This window comes from Sceloporus undulatus, chromosome 3 (assembly GCF_019175285.1).
Source record: "Sceloporus undulatus isolate JIND9_A2432 ecotype Alabama chromosome 3, SceUnd_v1.1, whole genome shotgun sequence".
NCBI lineage: Eukaryota > Metazoa > Chordata > Lepidosauria > Squamata > Phrynosomatidae > Sceloporus > Sceloporus undulatus.
The window spans coordinates 172,943,751-172,964,035 of record NC_056524.1 but is presented as its reverse complement, the minus strand read 5'-3'; the positions used below and the strand labels follow the sequence as shown (position 1 = coordinate 172,964,035).

Genomic DNA, 20,285 nt, shown 5'->3' with positions numbered 1-20,285 from the left:
TAGTACAACCGTCTTGTCACACAAGTTGTGTGAGGCTGCCAAAGTGCACTGTAGCCATTGGGAAGGCCTCTTGTCTACAACAGACTGGTTCAACAGCACCCTTTTCTAGTTTGGCTGAAGTGCTGTTTGGAACCAGTGAAGGTAGAGAGGTGGTGTTATATCAGTGACAGAAAAGGAAATGTATATAAAAAAACTCAGCTTTTCATGTCATCGCTGTGTAATGGCTCAGTTATAGCACCACCAGTTTGTTTGAAAAACAAGGGTCATTTACTCATTGTTGTTGTTGTTGTTGTTGTTGTTGTGTGCCTTCAAGTCATTTCCAACTTATGGAGACCCTAAGGCAAACTTAACATAATTGGCAAGATTTGTTCAGAGAAGATTTACCATTGCCTTCTTCTGTGGCGGAGAACATGTGACTTGACCAAATGGGTTCCGTGGCTGAGTGGAGAATCGAACCCTGGTCTCCAGAGTCATAGTCCAATGCTCAAACCACTATGCTACAATGGCTCTCATTTACTCATTACACATTTAAAAAATAGTTTACACCCAAAGTGGCATCTGCTGTACAAATTAAAATTGTATAAATGTGGCAAGGGTGGTTATGAGCATGTTATTGTACAGGTGCCATCCTCAGTGAGCTAGCCAGCCAAGGTTGGCTGTGGTTTTCTGTGGTGACTGATGCTCAGGTATCTGCTGCATTTCCCCAGTGGAGCTGCTTACTCCCCCAGTGGAGTTGCTATTTACTGTCTGATTTACATGGGACTGATTGTGGGAGTCTGTGAAAATACTGCTATCATCAACAAGAGCAGGCCTCCTTGACACTCCAACTATGGAGGAAGTGTGACCTGGAAATTTTTATAAAGGATCAGGGAGGTATCACTTAATCAGTTCTGCCCATTGGCTATTGCAGGTCTTTCTTGAGTTGTCTCTCTCTGCTCCCCTTCATTAACCAGAGCAGAGTGACAGTATACAAGATGAAACCTTCCTGATACTTTGTGGTGGGGGGGAATAGATCAGTGGCAAAGCACATGATTTTTATGTAGAAAGTCCCAGGTGCAGTCCCTCCTCCCTCCATTTAAAAAGGACCAGATGAGAATTAACTTTTTCTGGGTCCCTGAACAGTCACTAACAGTTTGAGTTTATAGCTCTGCTCTAAATGTCCCAAAGAGTCCAACCTGGCATAAAGCAGCTGCCTGTATTCCCATTGAAGAATGTAAAAAAGTTAACTTTCTTGGATGATGACTCCTAGAATCTGGCAGTATGTGGACTCTGAGAGTTGTAGTCTCCCAAAAGTATATTCTCCAAACTGTTTCCCCAAACCTAGGATCTCAGGCCGCTGCGACACTGGAGAATTAAGGCACTTTGATTCTGCTTTAACTATCACAGCTCCATCCTGTGGAGGCCTGGGATTTGTAGTTTGTTGTGGCACCAGAGCTCTCTGACAGAGAAAGCTAAATATCTCTCAAAACTACAAATCTTACAGTTCCATATCACTGAGCTGTGGCAGTTGAAATGGTGTCAAACTGCATTAATTCTGCAATGTAGATGCAGCCCTACGTGGCAGAAACTTGATTACAGTCGGTCCTTCTTATACACGGATTTTTTATACACGGATTTAAGCATACACGGTTTGAAAATGTTCCAAAAAAGTATGAATTTACCTTGATGTTACATTTTTTATTAGGGACACCATTTTGCTATGTCATTATACTTAATGGGACTTGAGCATACACGGATTTTGTTATACACGGGGGATCTTGGAACCAAACCCCAGCGTATAACAAGGATCCACTGTATAACCACCCAGTGACTGAATCCATGTTTGTGCCATGACTCTAACAGGTCATTCTTTACAAAGTCCATATCTTTCTCTCTGTGTGTCTCTGCCCTTCTGAATGTGGAGTGATTCCCTTTTCTTTTTCAATCCCCACTATAAAGAAATAGTGTGACTCTGTTTTAACATTAGTCACATTCAACAGGTCATTGCTTAAAATACTTTCTAAAAAATATTGAGTCGGCATTGTATATTGAGATTAATAAAGAGGTGCCACTTGGAAAAGAAACTACTCTCGGAATCCCTGTTTGCAAAATAGGTGGATTTCAAAGAGCAAAATAATGCCAGGCTCTTTTATGTGACTCATACCCAGCCATCCCTTTCCAGCCTTGTAATGCGCTTCAGGAGCTTTTGTGCTGGACAGCTCCATGATGCTGCTGAGCTGAGCTATAGGAGCATTAAGGGCTGGTTCACACAGTTATCAATTGTAGAGATACCGAAGGTATATTTGACATCAGGTCTTTTCATAATTCATGTGTTCGTTTATTTTATGTGATTTATATCCTGCCTTTGTTCCAATAAATGGGTTTCAAGGGAGCTTAACAATAAACATGAATGTAAAAACAGAAAACAGAAGTAATAAAAAACAAACAGTTTAAACGAAACCATTTGATTTAAAAAAACAAATCATTTAAAATAAGACAGACTCAAAAGCAGCACTTGCTTGGCTCAAGAGCCACATCAACAGCAACTCAGCAAGATTGCCAAAGGCCTGCCAGAATGAAACTGATGGTAGAAGAACGATAGGAGGCCTTCCTTGGCAGGAAGCAGTCACTGAGATAGCCCTCTCCTGCATGCCCATCAAAGATGCCTGTGAGAATGGGCATGAGAAAGGCTTCTGTTAAATTTCTCAGATCTTGTACAGGGCTGTACAGAAGAATACTGTCTTTCAGGGCCCATGTCATATTTTAAAAAACCATAGCAAACCTCTGAATTGTGTCTTGAAACACATTGGTAGCCAATTATGGATAAGAGAGGAATTGCATGTTTCCTTCAAACAGTCCAAGTCAACAGTTTGGCCACAGAATCTGAGATCAGCTGAAGTTTCCAGACCCCTTTCAAAGACAGGCTCAAACACAGAGTGTTAACAGCATTCCTAAGAAGTTGCAACCAAGGGATGTGTTGCCATGGTCAGATCAGTTCCTCTCTAGTCACACTAGCTGTAACTCAGCAAGCACACTCTTGGCCGCTGCTGAGAGAGTTCAGGGCTGAGTCCAGGAGTACACCCAAACTGCAAATCTGTGTCTTTGGAGTGGGTGGGGTGTAAAACCATCCAGCACAGACTGAGCCCCTATTCCTTGATCAGCTTTCTGACCAGGAGCACCTCTTTTTTTTCTGGATTAAGCTTCAATTTATCTATTAGTGACGTTAGTAATGGATGGAGAGAGCGTGTGGCCTTTTCAGATAACCTCATCATAGATGATCATACACTGGTAACCTCTGGATTAGATGCACTCAAAGTTACCCTTGAAGACAGCCCAGAAGCTGCTGTTAGTGCAAAATAAAGCAGCTAGATTGTTGACTGGAACATTGCATAGAAACAATATAGTTCTAATCTCAAAGGAGATGGTAGTATCTATTAACAATCCTTAATCCAAGGTGCTATGATGATATTCAAAGTCCTAATTGCCTTGAGACTTAATGAAGTGCCTGTCCTTATATATAGCTGCCTAAGGGACTGAGTTCTGTGGGGGTAATATGCCTTGGGAGGATATGAGAAAGGATATTCTCTACTTTCTGGTCTGCTTCACTATTCCACCCTTTATAGCCATTTCTATATTGGAAATCCTATGGCCTGAGGAAGCTGTAATGGAACAAGGAGAAAGCATGGCTTTTAGGGATGTGAGCTCATCTGGGTTTTCCCTTCTAGTGATCCCTGTGCATGAATTCCTCTCCCCAGTTTCCTTTAACTATGGTTTAGCAGTTTCACTAGCACCACTGTATAACTGTAGTTCCTTTATGTGGTCCTTGTATAGGAACATATGTAGGAAAGCTGCCCTTTTTCACAGCAATTTCTCGAACTAAAAAGCAGACCCCACCACCACACCTTTGAAAGGTAGAGGCACTGGAGTGAGTTTATAAACGACAGGTAATCCCAGTTAGCTTTAAAATCAATGTAAGTTGATGTATTGTTATAAAATGCAGCAAAACTGTGGAAAGAACTTGCAGGATGTGCACAAGGCGGGGGGCAAACTGAAAGACCTTTCAGCTGTGCAAAGTATGGTTTACAGCAGCAGTTTCCAAACTTTGGTCCTCCAGATGTTTTGAACTTTGGCTCTCAGAATTCCTGACTCTTGGCCAAGTTGTCTGGAGCTTCTAGGAGCTGGGGTCCATAACACCTGGAGGTCTACAGCTGGGACATCACTGGCTTACAGATTCCCAGTTTCTACCTGCATCAGTCTCTGAGACATTGTCAAGATAACCAAAAGGGCTCAAGAAGGGTATCTCTGATCTTTTAGTTAAATTTGTCAGTCAGTGTCAGAGCCTAATGAGTGGCTGTATGGTTTCTGGGTGAAGATCAACTTACTGAGTGTGAGGGAGCTAAGAGTTCTCTTTATTTATTAGTGATATTTATTGTCCTGTTTTTTTTTATTCAATGTACTCAAGGTGGTATACCTTGCTTTTCTCTTCCCTACTTTATCCTCACAACATCCCCACAAGCTAAGAGAGAGAGTGGGAGTGGTCAGTGGCATCACTAGTGTTGGCATCACCAACTGCGGTAACTCATGGTGTTATCCTCCCCCCATTGATCTCCTCTCCATCACACCATAGTAATGTTTTTGGTACTAACGTTACTCATAAATTGTAATTCCCATATATCACTGAATGTAACATAAATAACTAGCAAAATTAAAATTATACCTTTAAATTACAATGTCATAACACAGCCTAAATGTATTTGCATGTATATAGTTTCATGTGGTTAAAGTGAAATTTTAGTAAGAACATTTTAAAAGAATATTTTTTAAAAAAAAAATCAAGATCATCCAGTGAATATACAATTATAGTGCTAAGATTTTACTTTAACTGCCATGGCAACATCCTATGGAATCCTGAGATTTGCAATTTAAGAGCAGATACTTAGCATTATCAGCCACAGAGCTGTATGTCTCACCAAAGTACAAACCTCAAGTTTCCATTAAGATATAGCCATGGCAATTAAATGCAATCATGGTGCTATAATGGTGTAATGTGAAAGGGCCCCAAGTCCTAGTCCAGCACTCTTAACTGCTATACCACACATTGCTGGGTTGTTGTTGTTTTTAATCTTTGACTCCCTTGGGATCTATTTGTCCTTGGAAAACCAAGGAGGAGAATTGGTAACATCTTTGAGCCAAAATGTGCAGGGGTATCTGGAAGAAGGCATGAGAAGCTACTGGCAGGTCTTAGGGCATGGACAGTCATGGAAGAGCAAAAGAGGGAACTGGACTCTTTTCACACTGCTTGAAGCTCATATAATCTTTGGCCTTTTAAAAAAAACAGCTCACATTGAATGTATAAGGCCTTTGGCAGACTGGTTCTAGAAAACTCAGCCCCATGCTGTTTATGACATGACTTTTTTCTCTCTTGCCCTTGGTTAATTGCCTTTTATTTATGGTAACAAAAGCATTTGCTGTTTGTCTTGTGTTAAGAAAAAACAATCAAACAGTTCTATTTTTAGTGTGCTGTCATGCCAAATTATTGTTTAGAAGGAAAAAGGGAATAATATATAACCTTTCTATAGTGTATAGAGGCCTCAAAGGGATTTATGTTATCTCTGTAATAACCTACCATAACCTTGTAAGGTAGACTTATATTATCACCCTCCTATTGGAGATCAGTCTGGATGGGATGTAACCAAATGTAACCTAAGGTTCATGTGAACTCATACCAAACCACATCCTACATCAGAGTCTCATTGGATTCTGGACATTAGGTCAAGACAGCAAATTTTGAGAAGATGGAGAGATGGCGGCAGCCATTATACAAACATTTGGTTCAAAAATATTTAGCACAGCATTATCAAAAAAAATACCCAACAGATAAGAAAGGCTCAACATAAATGAACACAGATGCTTTTAGTGGGGCTTGGAATCCCTTCTTTAGCTTTGTCTATCAAGATGGCAGCTCTTGGAGGCAAGTGCCCTTTTAAATGACAATCTGTAGAGTAATTCATTCAGCTGAAATGTATGATGCACATACAGAACTCTTAACCTAAGGGAAACATGTGATTAGTCAGGCTTTAAAACAGAGGCATTATTTGGTATTAACAAATGACCTTATACAGTTATACCAAAGATTCAGTTGCATCACGTTGGTTTTTTTTTTTTTTTTTGCTGCATTTTGTGCCCATATATTATTCTGTGAGGAGCGGTTAGGGTCAGAGGGCTATATTGGTCCTGTTAGTAGAACTTGGAGGGCTTCATCCTCAACCAAAATTGTTTTGAAACCCCCCCCCCCCCAAAAAAAACCCTCCCTAACAGGTATGGCACAATTTCCCCATAATATTGCCCCTTTCTGAGCCATTTTAGGCCCAGAAGAGGTATTTTCCTGTCCCAAAAAGGAATTGATCCAGAAATTGCCCCCCCACACACACACACCTCCTAGCAAGCATTTGAATATATAATGGGGTGGTGGTGGTGGACAGCCCTATGAGGGGGTACAATAGTGGCATGGGAGTGGCACATGGGCCACACTTTCCCCAGCATAGTCTATGGCTTTTGACAATGGTTTGTGTGGTGATATGGTTATAATGAAATCATTGAGGAGAAGCAATGGTGAACCCAACGCAGGCTTGGCTGAGAACCTGCATTGAGTGACATATTGTTAGTTTCTGCCCAGGCAAAACTATAAGATGTCCCTTCTCCTACAGGACTCATCTTCCTTTAGTGGCTGGTAGAGAGCAGGGGACAGCAAAGCTGTATCCCTTTAACCAGATGCACAATGATGGTGTCATCCTGTGGGACCTCCAGGGACTCCGAGATCTTGGAGGATGCCTTTGTTATTTTGCATCTGTCTATAGGTACGTAGCCAGATACTTCTTGAAGTACCTCCCTCTCCACCAACAACAAAATGGCCATGAAAGGGAGCCCCCTGAGAGGGAGACAGGGAAGGTAGTGAATTCCTCCTTTTGCAACAGCCAAAATAGTTGAATATGCAGGCATACCTTTGAGTTACATTTGCATATGTCACCAACAGGATGCCCCCCTGTGTCTTGCAATACTCATGAGGCTACAATTGAACTAGGCAAACCCATATCTCATTCTTCTTTCTACTGTAATGGTACATGTGTGTTTGTAATGCCATGCTGCTATGAGTTTTTCTATCTTTGTTTCATGTCATTGGTTGCCTCTTGGTGAAATCAGGGAAGCTTGCAGTGCATCACACCATGTTTCATTGTACATGACAGATGAGAGGGACAGAACTAGAATGGAGGAGTGACAGCCATTTTGAGTTATAGTCACTGTAACATAGCTTGTCATAACCTGGTATTCTCTCAAAGTTTTGGAATACAGCCCCATCGCCCATCGTTGGGCTGGTGGGAGTAGTAGTTCCAATAGATCTGGAGGACACCAGGTTTGGGAAAAGCTGCTGTAATATCATAGCTCTGCCATTGTATCCTAAACCAAGCCAGCAACCAGAGATGCCATGAGTTTCCTCTGAGCAGTGGCATCATTAGGGTTGATGTCATCTGGTACAATAACTCATAATTTACTCTAGTGAATTCCCATATATATCACTGAATGTAACTGCTGTGACACAAACAACTAGCAAAATTAAAACTATAGCTGTAAATTATAATATCATACACACAGAGTAAATGTGTTTACATATGCTTAGCTTTATGTGGTTAAAGTGAAAATTTGGTAAAATGTGAAGTTTAAATAAAATAAACAATATATATTTTTAAATTAAATTTTGAAATTTGAAATTTTATTTGGTTTTTAAAAAACCCTCTCCTTTCTCTTCCCACTGAGCCTCACCCCACTCACCCCATCTCTTCAGCATTTTGAAGAGATACAGGCAAATGCTTCAGTTCATTTCTGGCCAAATGAAATGTCTGGGGAGCTGTGGTGACACCTTAGGGTGACACCTGGTGCTGCCCGCATTCCCTGCACCCTCTTAGTGATGCCACTGACTCTGAGATTGAAATCTAGGTTAGAGGTAGACCTATTAGTCTACAAAATAGTGGATTGTTTTGATATCATTATAGTACAGAAGCCAACATGGAATACAGAGCTTGTAAAAGCACTCAAGCTCCCCAAATGCTCCAGATAGCTCTCTGACTCGTTGGCAAACATGTTTCTCTTCAGCAACACCAAGGTCGGACAGAGTCTCCTTCAGCAGTTTGACTTCCCAAGGGAACCACACTCTCGTTCTCTCTAGTGACCTGCTCTGTCAACAACACCCTCTCTCCCTCCGGAAAGAGCATGACACAAGCAGAAAGGGCTGACTAGAAAGGTTTTATTTTAATGAACATAAACAATCTAAAAGCACACAGCCCCATCTCTTTTGCTGGAATCATTAGTATTTGACAGGACTCCTTGCAAATGTGCATGGAACTATTTCACATGTGTAGGCAAATTATTTCATTACATCATCATTCCTGGCTTCAGAAGCCAGGAATGAATACTGGGCTCTTGCATTCTTCCTTTTTTGCATACATACACACAACCAGGATGCCTGATGTGGCTCCACTTAGAAACAATGCAGCAAAAATGAAAGGCAATTGCATTATGATGTGGCTTGGGATGATTGTTTCCTTTTATCCTGCTGGTTCCTGATCTGGCTAGCAAGAGGTAGGGGGTTGTATCTTGATCCTGCTTCTTTGAATTGGGTAAATGTGTTTCAAGAACTCTTCTGCCAAGCATGCATTTTAAACTGGTTCTTCTTGATATCAGTTCACTGATTCGGATCTAGGATCTGCCTTCTACCATTCAGGAAGGTTATAAAATGAGCTCTTACTTGATATTCAGACATATTTCTATCTCCTCCTCTCTTTCTTCCTTACCATGGCTCACCCCATTTAGCAGGGTCTGGTTAGGGTTACCAGAGTGAAAACTGGAGAGGGTTTTTGTAACTTTAATAGCAGTGTAGAAGAGGGAATTTCAACAGTTGTTACTTGTCACACAACCAAGTAATAAACCACACTTGCTGATGCAGTGGTTTGAGTGTTGGACTATGGCTGCATCTGCACTGCAGAAATAATTTAGTTTGACATTAACGGTCATGACTCCATCCTGTGGAATTCTGGGAATTGTCATTAGCTGTGGCACCAGACAGAGAAAGCTAAATATCTCACAGAACAACAAATATCAGAATTCCATAGCACTGAGCCATAACAAAAGTGGTGCCAAACTGTGTTATTTCTGCAGTGCAGATGCCACTTAAGATTCCAAGGAGGCCAGGGTTCAAATATCCGCTTAGCCATGGAAACCCAAGGGTGACCTTGGACACCTCCCTCAGAAGAAATCTTGCCAAGAAAACTCCATGATAGCTTTGCATTAGGGTTGCCTTAACTTGGAAAAACAACTTGAAGGCACACAATGACAACACAACCATTAAAGGTACAGGATTCCTTTCTCAGAACAAAGGTTGCCAAGAAAACTCCATGATAGCTTTGCGTTAGGGTTGCTTTAAACTGGAAAAACAAATGGAAGGCACACAACAACAACACAACCATTAAAGGTACAAGAACCCTTTCTGCTTTTTATTCCAGCACCCCTAGGTCTGGTCATGCTGTGTATGGCAATTTCAAGAGGCTGTCAGGGTGTGTATGTGTTATGATGGGTAGGGATGTTGCTGATCCTCCACATCAGACACTGTTGCAGGGAAGGGAAGATGCATGTGCATCTTTGGATTACAGCTTCTAGGATGCCCAGCCACTCTGTGTTGGCTGGGGGATTTGGGATGTTCTGATCCCAAAAGCAACTTGCCCATGCCCTGCGTGAATCTGGATTCAGCCCACTGGCTCTTTAACCACCTTGAATCAGCCTCTTTATTTCCTCTGTCCTTGCTTCCCCCCATCCCACCCCACCCCAGCCGCCCTGGAGTGGGAAGTTGCACTGCAGTACATCAGCGCCACCATCTCCAAGCTGAAGCTTCATTTGCTCGCTTGGCAGAGTTGCTGCAGAGTGGCAGGGTGCCAGCTTTGACAATGTGCAGTTTCCTGCTTGGGAGGGGTGAGAAAAGAGAGGGAAAGAGAGAGAGAGGAAGGGAAGGGCAGATATGGCTGGTCTTTGTGTTTTTGCCTTTCGGTTGGTGCTATATTGAAATTGCTCTCAGCAGGAGTGAGACAAGGCTGGAAGCTCTGAGTGTGCTGTGAGGCAGAGAATAGATTGGCTTTATTTGCCTGGTTTGGAATGGCAGATGGGACAATGAGTCTGACTTTGAACTGATCTGTGGCTTCTCCACACCCTACTCTTTTGTTTCTCTTCTTGAAATTTCAGCGGAGGTGGGGATAAAAGTGGTGTTGGGGAAGAGGGTGGAGATGCAGTCCAGGATATTTTGAAATGAAGACAATTATGGCTATTACAGAGATGCATCTGAAAAGTCAAATTGCTTTGCTAGAGAGCCCCACCCAAGGAGGAAATAAGAGAGGGCATACATGAATGAATGTCAAAAACTATTGACAGGAAGTATACCCTATGCACAACATGAGCCTTCCTGGAATATGGCAGAGGTTAAGGTGGAGTAGTGGAGGGAATGACTACTTCTGGTTTCCACTAGCTCATTTGAAGCAGACCCTGATAATATGTTCCCCCAAGAGAGAGGAGGCAACCTTGGACCCTCCATGGTTCCACTCACAGTCTTTATAGTAAACACTTACTATAATGTCAGTTGTGGGGCTATACCCATCCAGCCCCAATGGCAGTTTTCTCTGGCTTCTGGTAACTACCAAATTTTAGTCAAGACATGATGAGAAATTAGACACCTATTAAAGGAAGTTTACGTATATTGTCTATTGATCTGTGTCCCCTTTCCTCCATGAAACATCCTAATGTTCTTACCAAGTGGTGTACACACATGTTCAAACAGGGCTCCCAAAAGCATCCCCATACTAATCCTGATAATGCACATTTGCTAGAGCACAGTGACATACTTGGGACTTTTAACAATTGAACCACACTTTAACCAGAGGGTGCACTCTATGAGCCTGTCTTGAATTTGAGATCCAAAACAGATGGAGGCCCTGTTGCATGCCCTATCATCCTTAGAGTGCCAGTTGGTGACTGTAGGAGATAAGGATTTCTCTGACACCCCAATCGTAGAAGTCCCTTCTAAGGGAGGTCTGGCTGGTTCCATCTCTTTTGAGCTTTCCACAGACAGCCAAGACTGCAAAGTTTCATACAGTCTTTGGCCTTTAAAACCAGAGTTAGTTTTTGGAACTGTTTTAATTCTTTGTGTGCTTTAAAAACTTGTTAAATTGTTTTGGGATGCAGCTACACTGTAGAAATAATGCAGTTTGACACAATTTTAAGTGTAATAGCTCCATCTTATAGATTTATAGTTTTACAAAGTCATTAGCCTTCTCTGCCACAGAGTACTGGTGCCTTACAATCCTAGGATTCAGTAGGATGGAGCTGTGGAAGTTAAAGTGGTGTCAAACTCCATTATTTCTACAGTGCAGATGCATGCTTGGTTTGTATTTTAATTAGTTTTTTAATCTGTTTTTCATCTATTGCACCTCACCTCAGAGTCCCTAGCCAGCTGAGAGACAATAAAAATATTTTGAGATAGAGAGAGAGGATATATAGATGTCCTAATTTTATTCCTGCTCCCCCATCTGTACTATACTCATTGCCCCCATAGAACCATGGGAGAATATAACACTTCTTGTAGGAAAAAATGCCTCCATTATCTTCCCCATACGACTGGTATTCTTTGCTTGTGTTAATGGATGCTGTGATGAGTAAAGAGCTTGCTGCAAAAAGAGGAGAGGCAGATAAAACTCTAGTCTATCAGGGGGCAACATTTAGCTATAGATTATTGAATCCATCCCACATATTGGTTCCCTTATCTATTTTATAATGTACTCCTCCTGAGTGGGTGTACGTCAAGGGAATTGACTCAACAGGCAACCCTTGCAATGACTATAGCCAACAAATTATCTTAATCTCGTCCTTGCTTCACTTTTTATTTGCAGAGGCAAAGGGTAAAATATGCAAGTGCTTTGTAACTGCTAGGAATGAACAAGAGCATGAAATATGATGTGGAACTCCAGAGGAGTCTGCTGAGACTTTGCCGTTTGTACCCCGTAGCAACAGAAAACCTCTGGAGGAAAACGTCGCAGCTTAATAAATGCCCTGAATTATCAACCCCCTTCTTGATTTATATTCCTTACAATCCTAGTATACTCTGTTGCCATTGTTACTGGCAAATGACTTAATGGATGCAAATTGGGAAAGCAAAACAAAACAAAAATGCATTAGTTGAGTGGTTAATAAAACATTATTTGTGGGAAATGAGTTCTGACATGACCAGGAATTCATACAGAGAATAAAGTGTAGTTGTACTGTACTGCATTTTCAGCATTAAATCCTAGGCATTGTATACTGCTGCTTCATGCATGGGGTTTTTACTTCTCTTTTTCTCTCCTCTTTCCTTTATTTCTGCTGCCCTTCTGCTGCGGTCTGAATTCTTCAGGAGGTGGAGGTTAGTAATGATTTTTTTAAAAAAACTGTTTTCATTTCATCTTCGCAATATACATCTGCGCTGGCTTCTTCTGTCCCTTATAGCACAGTTTATGCACCTTGATTTCTGTTGATTTTGCAGGACAGTCAGTATGGTAAAATGTGATCCATGGCAACCTACCCCATTACATGTGATTGATGTGTGTGTGTTGTGTTGTTGGTTTGTCAATTTTTAAAAATCACTGGTCAATCTCCCTCTCCTGATATCCTCCAGATATGTTTAGAGTGCAACTTCCATTGTCTCCTGTCGACAACCATGCTAATTGGGGATGATGGGAGCTGCCATGCAGGTCATCTGGAAGGTGTTGGGTGAGGGAAGGCTGCCTCAGTATATTATGCTGAACTAAATTCAGTTTTTCTACAAGATGCTTCCTCTATTCATATCAAGAACAAGACACTGAATAGCAGAATAATGATCCAGATTGCAAGAGCAGGAGCATCACATGTCATAGCTCTTGCCTAGCTCTACAACTCTAGGCTACAAGGGTCTAGAAAGTTTTTGCAGATAGAAAATTAGAAAGAAAAAGGGAAGGCTACACTGACAAGCTTATTTTTTGGTATAGCAAGGGAGGAATTACTTTTGATTTTAACATGGAAGGAAAATTCAATCCCTGTTTCCCCTCTACTGTCTGAATTAGTATAGTCCAGCAAGAGCTGTTCCATGCAATTCTGCTGATTGTGTGGCTTGGCTGTCATTTGTAACAAAATGACATAGAATCATACCAATCTGGAATATACCTAGCTTTTACCTTAAATGGTGTGACAGCTAAGCCTCTTACTTATAATAACAGCTTTATCTAGTTTTATAGTTGACTTATAAGAAACCAGATCACAGAGGGAGAAGGACTGAATACGGTTCAGCCAGATACTGTTTTGAAGGTGGCAGAAAGCAGACACCTACATGTCACCTAATCCATGACACATCTATTTGAACCTTTTCATAAGCCAATTTTCATGGAGCAAAAATATTTTTCCAATTATATCCTGCATATAGTTGTAAAGATCTGCCAGAGAGCTGGACCAGGATTCTTGAACATCTCTTCAAGAATCAGAATTCTTTTAAGGAAACTTCTATGAAGCAGAATTGGAGAGTCACTTTTAAAAAATAATTAATTGTTATTATTGTCCCAATTCCTCTTGCTCCTTCTGTCTCAGATTACCATTATATATTTTTTTAAAAAACAAACTCTTTACTTTCTCTCATCTTGGAAGTAAGTATGATAACACTGAATATTACAAGCTGTTGGCTTGCAGTACAAAAAGTACTCTCCTCCCATCATCCACCTCAGCTGTTGTCTCTGCATCTGTAGCAGAACATGAGGTAGAGTACAAGCCTGCAAGTGAACTGTGTGATAGTTCTCCATCCTTAAATGAGACCATATCCCTATAATTTTAATTATAACTACACATTGCAAATCCACCACAAAAGGAATGGTTGTCCCTTGTCACATTCCAGATGTAATGTAACTAAAGGTGTAGTTACACTGCTGTAGTTGTCACTGTGTGCCTTCAAGTAATTTTTTGATTTATGGTGATCCTAAGGCAAATCTGTCATGTGATTTTATTGGCAAGATTTGTTGGGGATGTCACTGCCTTTTTCTGAGGATGAGAGAGTATGTCTTGTCCAAGGTCATCCAATTGGTCCCCATTGCCAATCCATGAATAACCAAGCAAGAAACAGTAGCAAATTATTCACAGGATTTTCCTGTGTATGACTTTTTGCTGTTTATTGCCTGGTTATTCACAAGATAATGGCTCTTGTGATAATCTCATTTTAATCATGTTTCAATGTCAATTGCATGATTTTCCCGAGTTAATCACTGTTTAAAGTTCCTATTTCCCCCCATGGGATAAACTTCCTCGCCTAAGAAAATGCCATGACAAGTGACTTGAAGGCACATGCACAGACACAGAGTCAATACCTATGCAAATCTCATTGCTTCAATGGACTACTCTTGCTGGGACTAACAATTGGATTTAGGCCATGGTATGTAATAAATAAATAGCATCCAAGGCTAACCAAGGCATGGGACAGACCACCCAAAAAGGGCGGACTCCTGGCACCTGTTTTTCCACTGGAAGGAAGCCGCAGCCACCAAACCACGCAGCTTCTCGACGGTGGAAAAAGAATCCGCGAAAGTGGGTTCTTCTAAGGTGGTGGCGGCATAACCAGAAAGCGCCACGCAGCACCATGTGGAAGCTGTGCAGCGCTTACATAACAATGGCGACTCCCATGTATACAGGGCACCACCATTGTTATGCCCTTGTCACATGTGAGGGTTGCGGGGCGTGTGGGCACTCTGCCCCCAGGCAACCTTAGCACGTGACGAGGGCATCGCAAAGGGTACTGGGCCCAAGTTATTTTTTCACCTCATGCAGAATATCCCACCAAAATCACTCCCTACAGGAGGGAGCTAATAATAGTCAGTAATAATAGAATGAGAGCCTGTGTGGCATAAGTGGGTTGAGTGTTAGACTGTGAGTCAGGAGACCAGGGTTCAATTCCCAGCTCAGCCATGAAACCCACTGGGTGACCTTGGGCAAATCACATGCTCACAGCCTCAGGAGAAGACTATGGCAAATCTCTCTGAATAAATCTTGCCAAGAAAACCCCACAATAGATTTGCCTTAGGGTTGCCATAAGTCAGAAGGCTCACTCACCCACACAACACTCACCCACACAAATGAACAATGGATGAATAAATAGAACAATAGCTAGCAATTTGGTATCTGATGGTAGCCGACTCACACACGTTAAGGAAAGAGCCAGCCTTGTTTTTGATGATGGCTCTCCCATGTCCAACTTCTGAAGGCTGTCCTTGACAGCTGCATAACTTTTGCACAGTTCTCTTCTTGCTAGCCCTTAACATTTGTAAGAAGAACACCTTGCTTACAGACAGCCCTTTGCATATATCTCCTAGCAAGTCACACCATTCAGTACCATGACACAAAGCCTGAAGCAGTTAATTTACTGGCCATATTAGCCAGGGGATTTGCGAGATTGTCCAAGAAGGTAACATTTTCAAGTTTGTGACTTGGCGAGGTAAGTCATTCCCATATCCTAGAAAACAGGCAATTTGAGTCTGGCTGGACACTTCCAATTTTATCATAGGATTTACATCCATAAGACCACCTGAAATGTGAAATTTGATGAGATAAAGCCATCTCAGGTTGGGGTTCCAACTAAAAACAATGGCTGTATGAATTGGCCCTTAGTTATGATGAACCAGCATGGTGTAGTGACTGAGTATTGGACTAGGACTCTGGAAACCAAGATTTGAAACCCATGGGTGACCTTGGGCAAGTCACACTTTCAGCCTCAGAAGAAAGCAAAAGCAAAAGCAAACCCCTTCTGAACAAATCTTGCCAAGAAAACTCTGTGATAGATTTGCCTTAGGGTGGTCATAAGTTGGAAATGACTTGAAGGTACACAACAACAACAACAAATAGTCAGTTGAGGTGGCTTTTGTTTTGCTTTAACTGAAAGATTGCTGAGAATTGGGCAGTTTACCTTTCATTTTGATCAAGCAGGATGGCAATCTTCTTTCCTGAGGGCTCTGTCATTAAACCTCTTTTATTTTGTTTTTCTGGTTGATAGAGCATGTTTATTTCTGATTGCATAACACTTGAAAGCCGAAAATGGTTCCATTGATTTGCAGTGGGCTGCTGACTGTTGGTTGCTTGCCAGAGTTGAAAACTGTCAAAAACAACTCATCTTACGGGTGGGATTTCTGTTGCATTGTTGCTCTTGGCTTTTATTTCTTCAGCTATTTCTATATTGATTTTTTAAAAAATCTTGTGCCCAAAAAGGAAGGCTAGAAAGAGTTTAAATAAAAAAATGCCCTCAAAAATATGAAGTCTAAGGGTTTTGGTTTGTGATTCTGTCATTTTATCAGTTTTTTGGCAAACAAATTAAATACAAGGCAAATTATTTAGACCAGGAGTGGGGAATATTTCTGATCCTTGGACTGGAATGTTACCTAGGAAACCTCTTTGAGCCACATTACAATAGTGGCACACGGTAAGCATCAGGGATGTAGCCAGGATTTTGGGAAGGGCGGGAGTCCAGACTAAGTGCCATCATTATAATGGGGCTTGGCTATGGCGGCGCAGCAGCACGCACCATTCATTTTATCCAGGGGTTGGCAACCTCTGGCCCGCGGGCCAGAAGCGGCCCACGCAGGCCTTTGGTCTGGCCCCTGGCTGCCGCCGCCACCACCAATTGCAGCTTTTCGCCACTCTGGGCGACGCCATTTTTTGGCCAAAATGGCGGCGAACTCTCACACGACCTTCGCCACCATTTTGGGTGGAAAAATGGCGGTGTCCAGAGGTGAAGTCTCGCGTGACCACAGAAAAGGTCGCGTGAGACTTCGGCCTCCAGGAGGCCAGTTGCCGTCGCTGGGGTCCTCCAGGAGGGCTCCGGCGGTGGCAGCGGGCCTCTGGGAGGCCAGTTGCCGTCGCTGGGGCCCTCCAGGAGGGCTCCGACGTCAGCAGCGGGCCTCTGGGAGGCCCGATGCCATCGCTGGAGCCCTCCAAGAGGCCCGTTGCCACCGCTGGAGCCCTCTTGGAGGGCCCCAGCAACGGCAAAAGGGCCAGCAAACAGGAGGAGGCCTCCAACGCTGGCGGCCCCCGCCGGCTCTTTTGCTGGCCTCTGACAGGGCCTGGGTCCCCGTCAGGGGCCGGCAAAGAGGAGGAGGCCTGGCCCCCGGAGGGTGGAAGCTCCACCACTCGGCTTTGGCCCCCCAGTTGTCTGAGGGACAGCAACCCGGCCCCCGGCTCAAAAAGGTTGCCTACCCCTGATTTTATCCAACGGAAGGGGGGGCTGGACCCCAAGAACCGTCCCTTGGCTACGTCCCTGTAAGCATGGTCATTCTCCAATGTTGCCTGCTCCATGCTCTTTCACACTCACTCTTTCCAGAGTTTCCTCTTCTCATCTGATCCATACAGACCAGCCAGTGGGGCCATTTTCATTCCTTCTTATGGCGCACTACAGTAGAGATAAATGCTCAGCAGTGAAAAGCTTTTGTCTCCATTCAGTTGTTGATTGGAGATAAGACTTTTCTCTTTCCCAAAGGAAAAGGCATAGGGTCTAGAGAGAGCAGGCAGGGATAACTAGACAACCAGATAGGGAATAACCATAAATTGTTTCCTGTGTGCTGGAGTCTCCCAGTGCCAGTCTTAGATATTGGTCCCTTTGAAGAGGCGAGAAGGTATAGCTTTTTTAAGCCACAATGAATCAAGTAGTCAAGCTTTTCTGCAAAAGTATAACAAAGAAGGTAATCCCAACACAAATTATTTTCAAGAATGGAGCCTCTATACTGAAATTGCATTCTCTCCATAATGGCATTTTATTTATTTGATGTTCTAAGCATGTGAGCTTTTTCTGGCTGACCTTTTCTATGGTCTAAATTGTTAAACTGTTCCTTTTTCCTTCTTCCCACTAGGATGACTACATCAAGAGCTGGGAGGACAATCAACCAGTTGATGAAGGTAATTTTTTCCTCTGTCTCCTTTAAGAAAATGGCCAAGGACTTCTTGGCATCAGCTTTTTTCTGCGAATCAATAAAGATGAGAGCAAATCTACCATAGTCGGTTCATCCAACTTCCTTTCATTTGTTCTGAAAAGCATTTGGAAGTGGCTGCAAGCCACGATAATCATATCAAGATAGAGCCCATCTTAAAGAGGAATGTGAAACAGGAATGTACTTGTTGCAGTTTTATTAGCTACAAAAATATGTGGGTGCAATTCAGAAATATTACGTTATCTTCCAGGAGGAGGTTATGACTTTCCTTTTTATTTCACATTCACTGTGCTCCATGAACTACTTGCCCACACTTTGGAATTTCTATTGCTCTGAGCTGTAGTAAACACCTTGCATATACAATTTACATGCTAATGCATGTTATAGTGCATATTCTCTCTGTCCTGAGCATATGTTTCCCCTCTTCTGGATAATTTAATGGACTATCCGTGCCCTCTATTGACTTATTCTGGAGTAAATTTTTATTCCATCCCAGGTACATTAATTAATTATAATGTAATCCTATAAATCTATTCACAGTTAAGCCTTGTTGACTTCACTGGGACTAATTTCCAGGTAATGGTAGAAAACAGGGATGTGTGACTTGAGATGCTGTTGGTCTGCAGCTCTCATCAGCCCTAGCTAACATAGCCAGTGATGGGGGATGATGGGAGCTGCAGTCTGGCAAAATCTGGAGGGCCACAAGTTCCCCATCCCCACTGTACAATATTGCGCTGTTAGCTTTTATGTCCCTGACTTATTAGAGAAGACTGTTGCATACCATTAAGCAGAATTGATCGTGCTTATGTGAGTGATGGGAATAATCTTCGTTTTATGTTTGTGGAGTTTGCAAAATGTTACATTGCCTTCCTTGGTTACTGTCAATTAAATTGCTAGTTGAAATCAATATCTCAGAATTGTGGTTTCACAGACAATTGATCCAAAAGCATTGGGTGGGTGTGCATTGTGGGAAAGGAAGAGTTTGTGGAACAAAAGCAGAATGTGAAGCTCTGATGAAATCAGTGGGATGAGACAGCATTAAATTTCACATGCGAAGGATCGCACAAGCAGGTAATCTGAATTGATCATGCTCCAGAGTCATATCTGAGACATCCATGGCTATTTTTCAAAACATGCTGCTGTGGGTTGCAATAGGATCTTTTCATTGATGGTCCTGCAGCTGTAGAACAGATTATCCCAACTGACTACTTCTCTGCTTATTTTTAGATGTACTGTCCTGTTTTGAATGAGCATCAGATGTTAAACTATAATAGTATATTGACAGCTACTTGGAATATGGATAGTACTGAATTTAGGAATATAGGAAGTTGTATTATACACCATCTAGCTTAGTATGATTGTGATTGGCAAGATGTCTCCAGGGTTTCAAACAGGATTGTTTTCAACCCTGCTTGGAGATCCCAGGTGTTTGCATATAGTTTCCTACCTGAGCAGTAACCAAGCCTGACTCTGTTGTTAGCTTCCAAAATTGGATGTGCTGAGGGTGGTAACTGAGCTATATGGATAAATACTCTAATCTAGTATAAGGTTATGCCATATATTCAAGCCTAGAGCTTGGAAAAGGTACTATTAGAAATACAACACCCAGAATATCCCCCCCCCCCACCAGCATGTTGAGACAGTGAAAGCATGTCATTTGAGTGGTAAATCTGCTCCACATTCAGTATGAACTTTAAAGAAGCAACCTAAGATGCTGAACCTATTTCAAGGATAAGGTAATTTAAAGTCAAGGCTGCACCTGTTCTGAAGAATTAATGCAGTTTGACACTGCTTCATTTGCCATGGCTCAATGCTTCTGGGATTTGTACTTTTGTGAGATATTTCACCTTCACTAACAGAGACCTCTGATGCCACCACAAACTATAAATCCCAGGATTCCCTAGGATGAGGCCATGACAGTTAAAGTCGTATCAAACTGTATTAATTATGCAGTGTGGCAGCAGCCCTAGACTCAAATCCAGCACAGAGTTACAATCATACTGACAAGTCACCATCTTCCATTGTTTGCCATTTTAAAAAGTAATTTTTCAGGCTAAATTTAAGCTTGAGGAGTATACCTGTAGCGTTTCCATCCATTACTAGGGTATGATCCTCACAAGCTTATTTCCAACCACTGCAGATAGTATAATTCAGTGCTTTTAAACATTTCCCCTAAATGGAGCACCTTTGATCTCCTTTTGGTGTTATTTAAATACATTCAGTTTAATTTAATTTTTAAAGAAATGTCTTGGCTGC

At 42.1% G+C, this 20,285-nt stretch overlaps 1 protein-coding gene across 4 annotated transcripts in view; it reads left to right on the top strand.

Annotated features, from left to right (window-relative positions):
* SPOCK2 (SPARC (osteonectin), cwcv and kazal like domains proteoglycan 2) overlaps positions 1 to 20,285 on the top strand; it is a 108,090-nt gene that overhangs the window by 51,179 nt on the left and 36,626 nt on the right. For 2 of the 4 annotated variants that reach the window (XM_042459636.1, XM_042459638.1), the window contains exons 2-3: positions 12,461 to 12,469; positions 17,952 to 17,997. In XM_042459636.1, the coding sequence (XP_042315570.1) occupies positions 12,461 to 12,469; positions 17,952 to 17,997 (55 nt within the window). The remainder of the gene's footprint in view (positions 1 to 12,460; positions 12,470 to 17,951; positions 17,998 to 20,285) is intronic. The other 2 variants (XM_042459637.1, XM_042459639.1) reach the window with 1 other exon arrangement.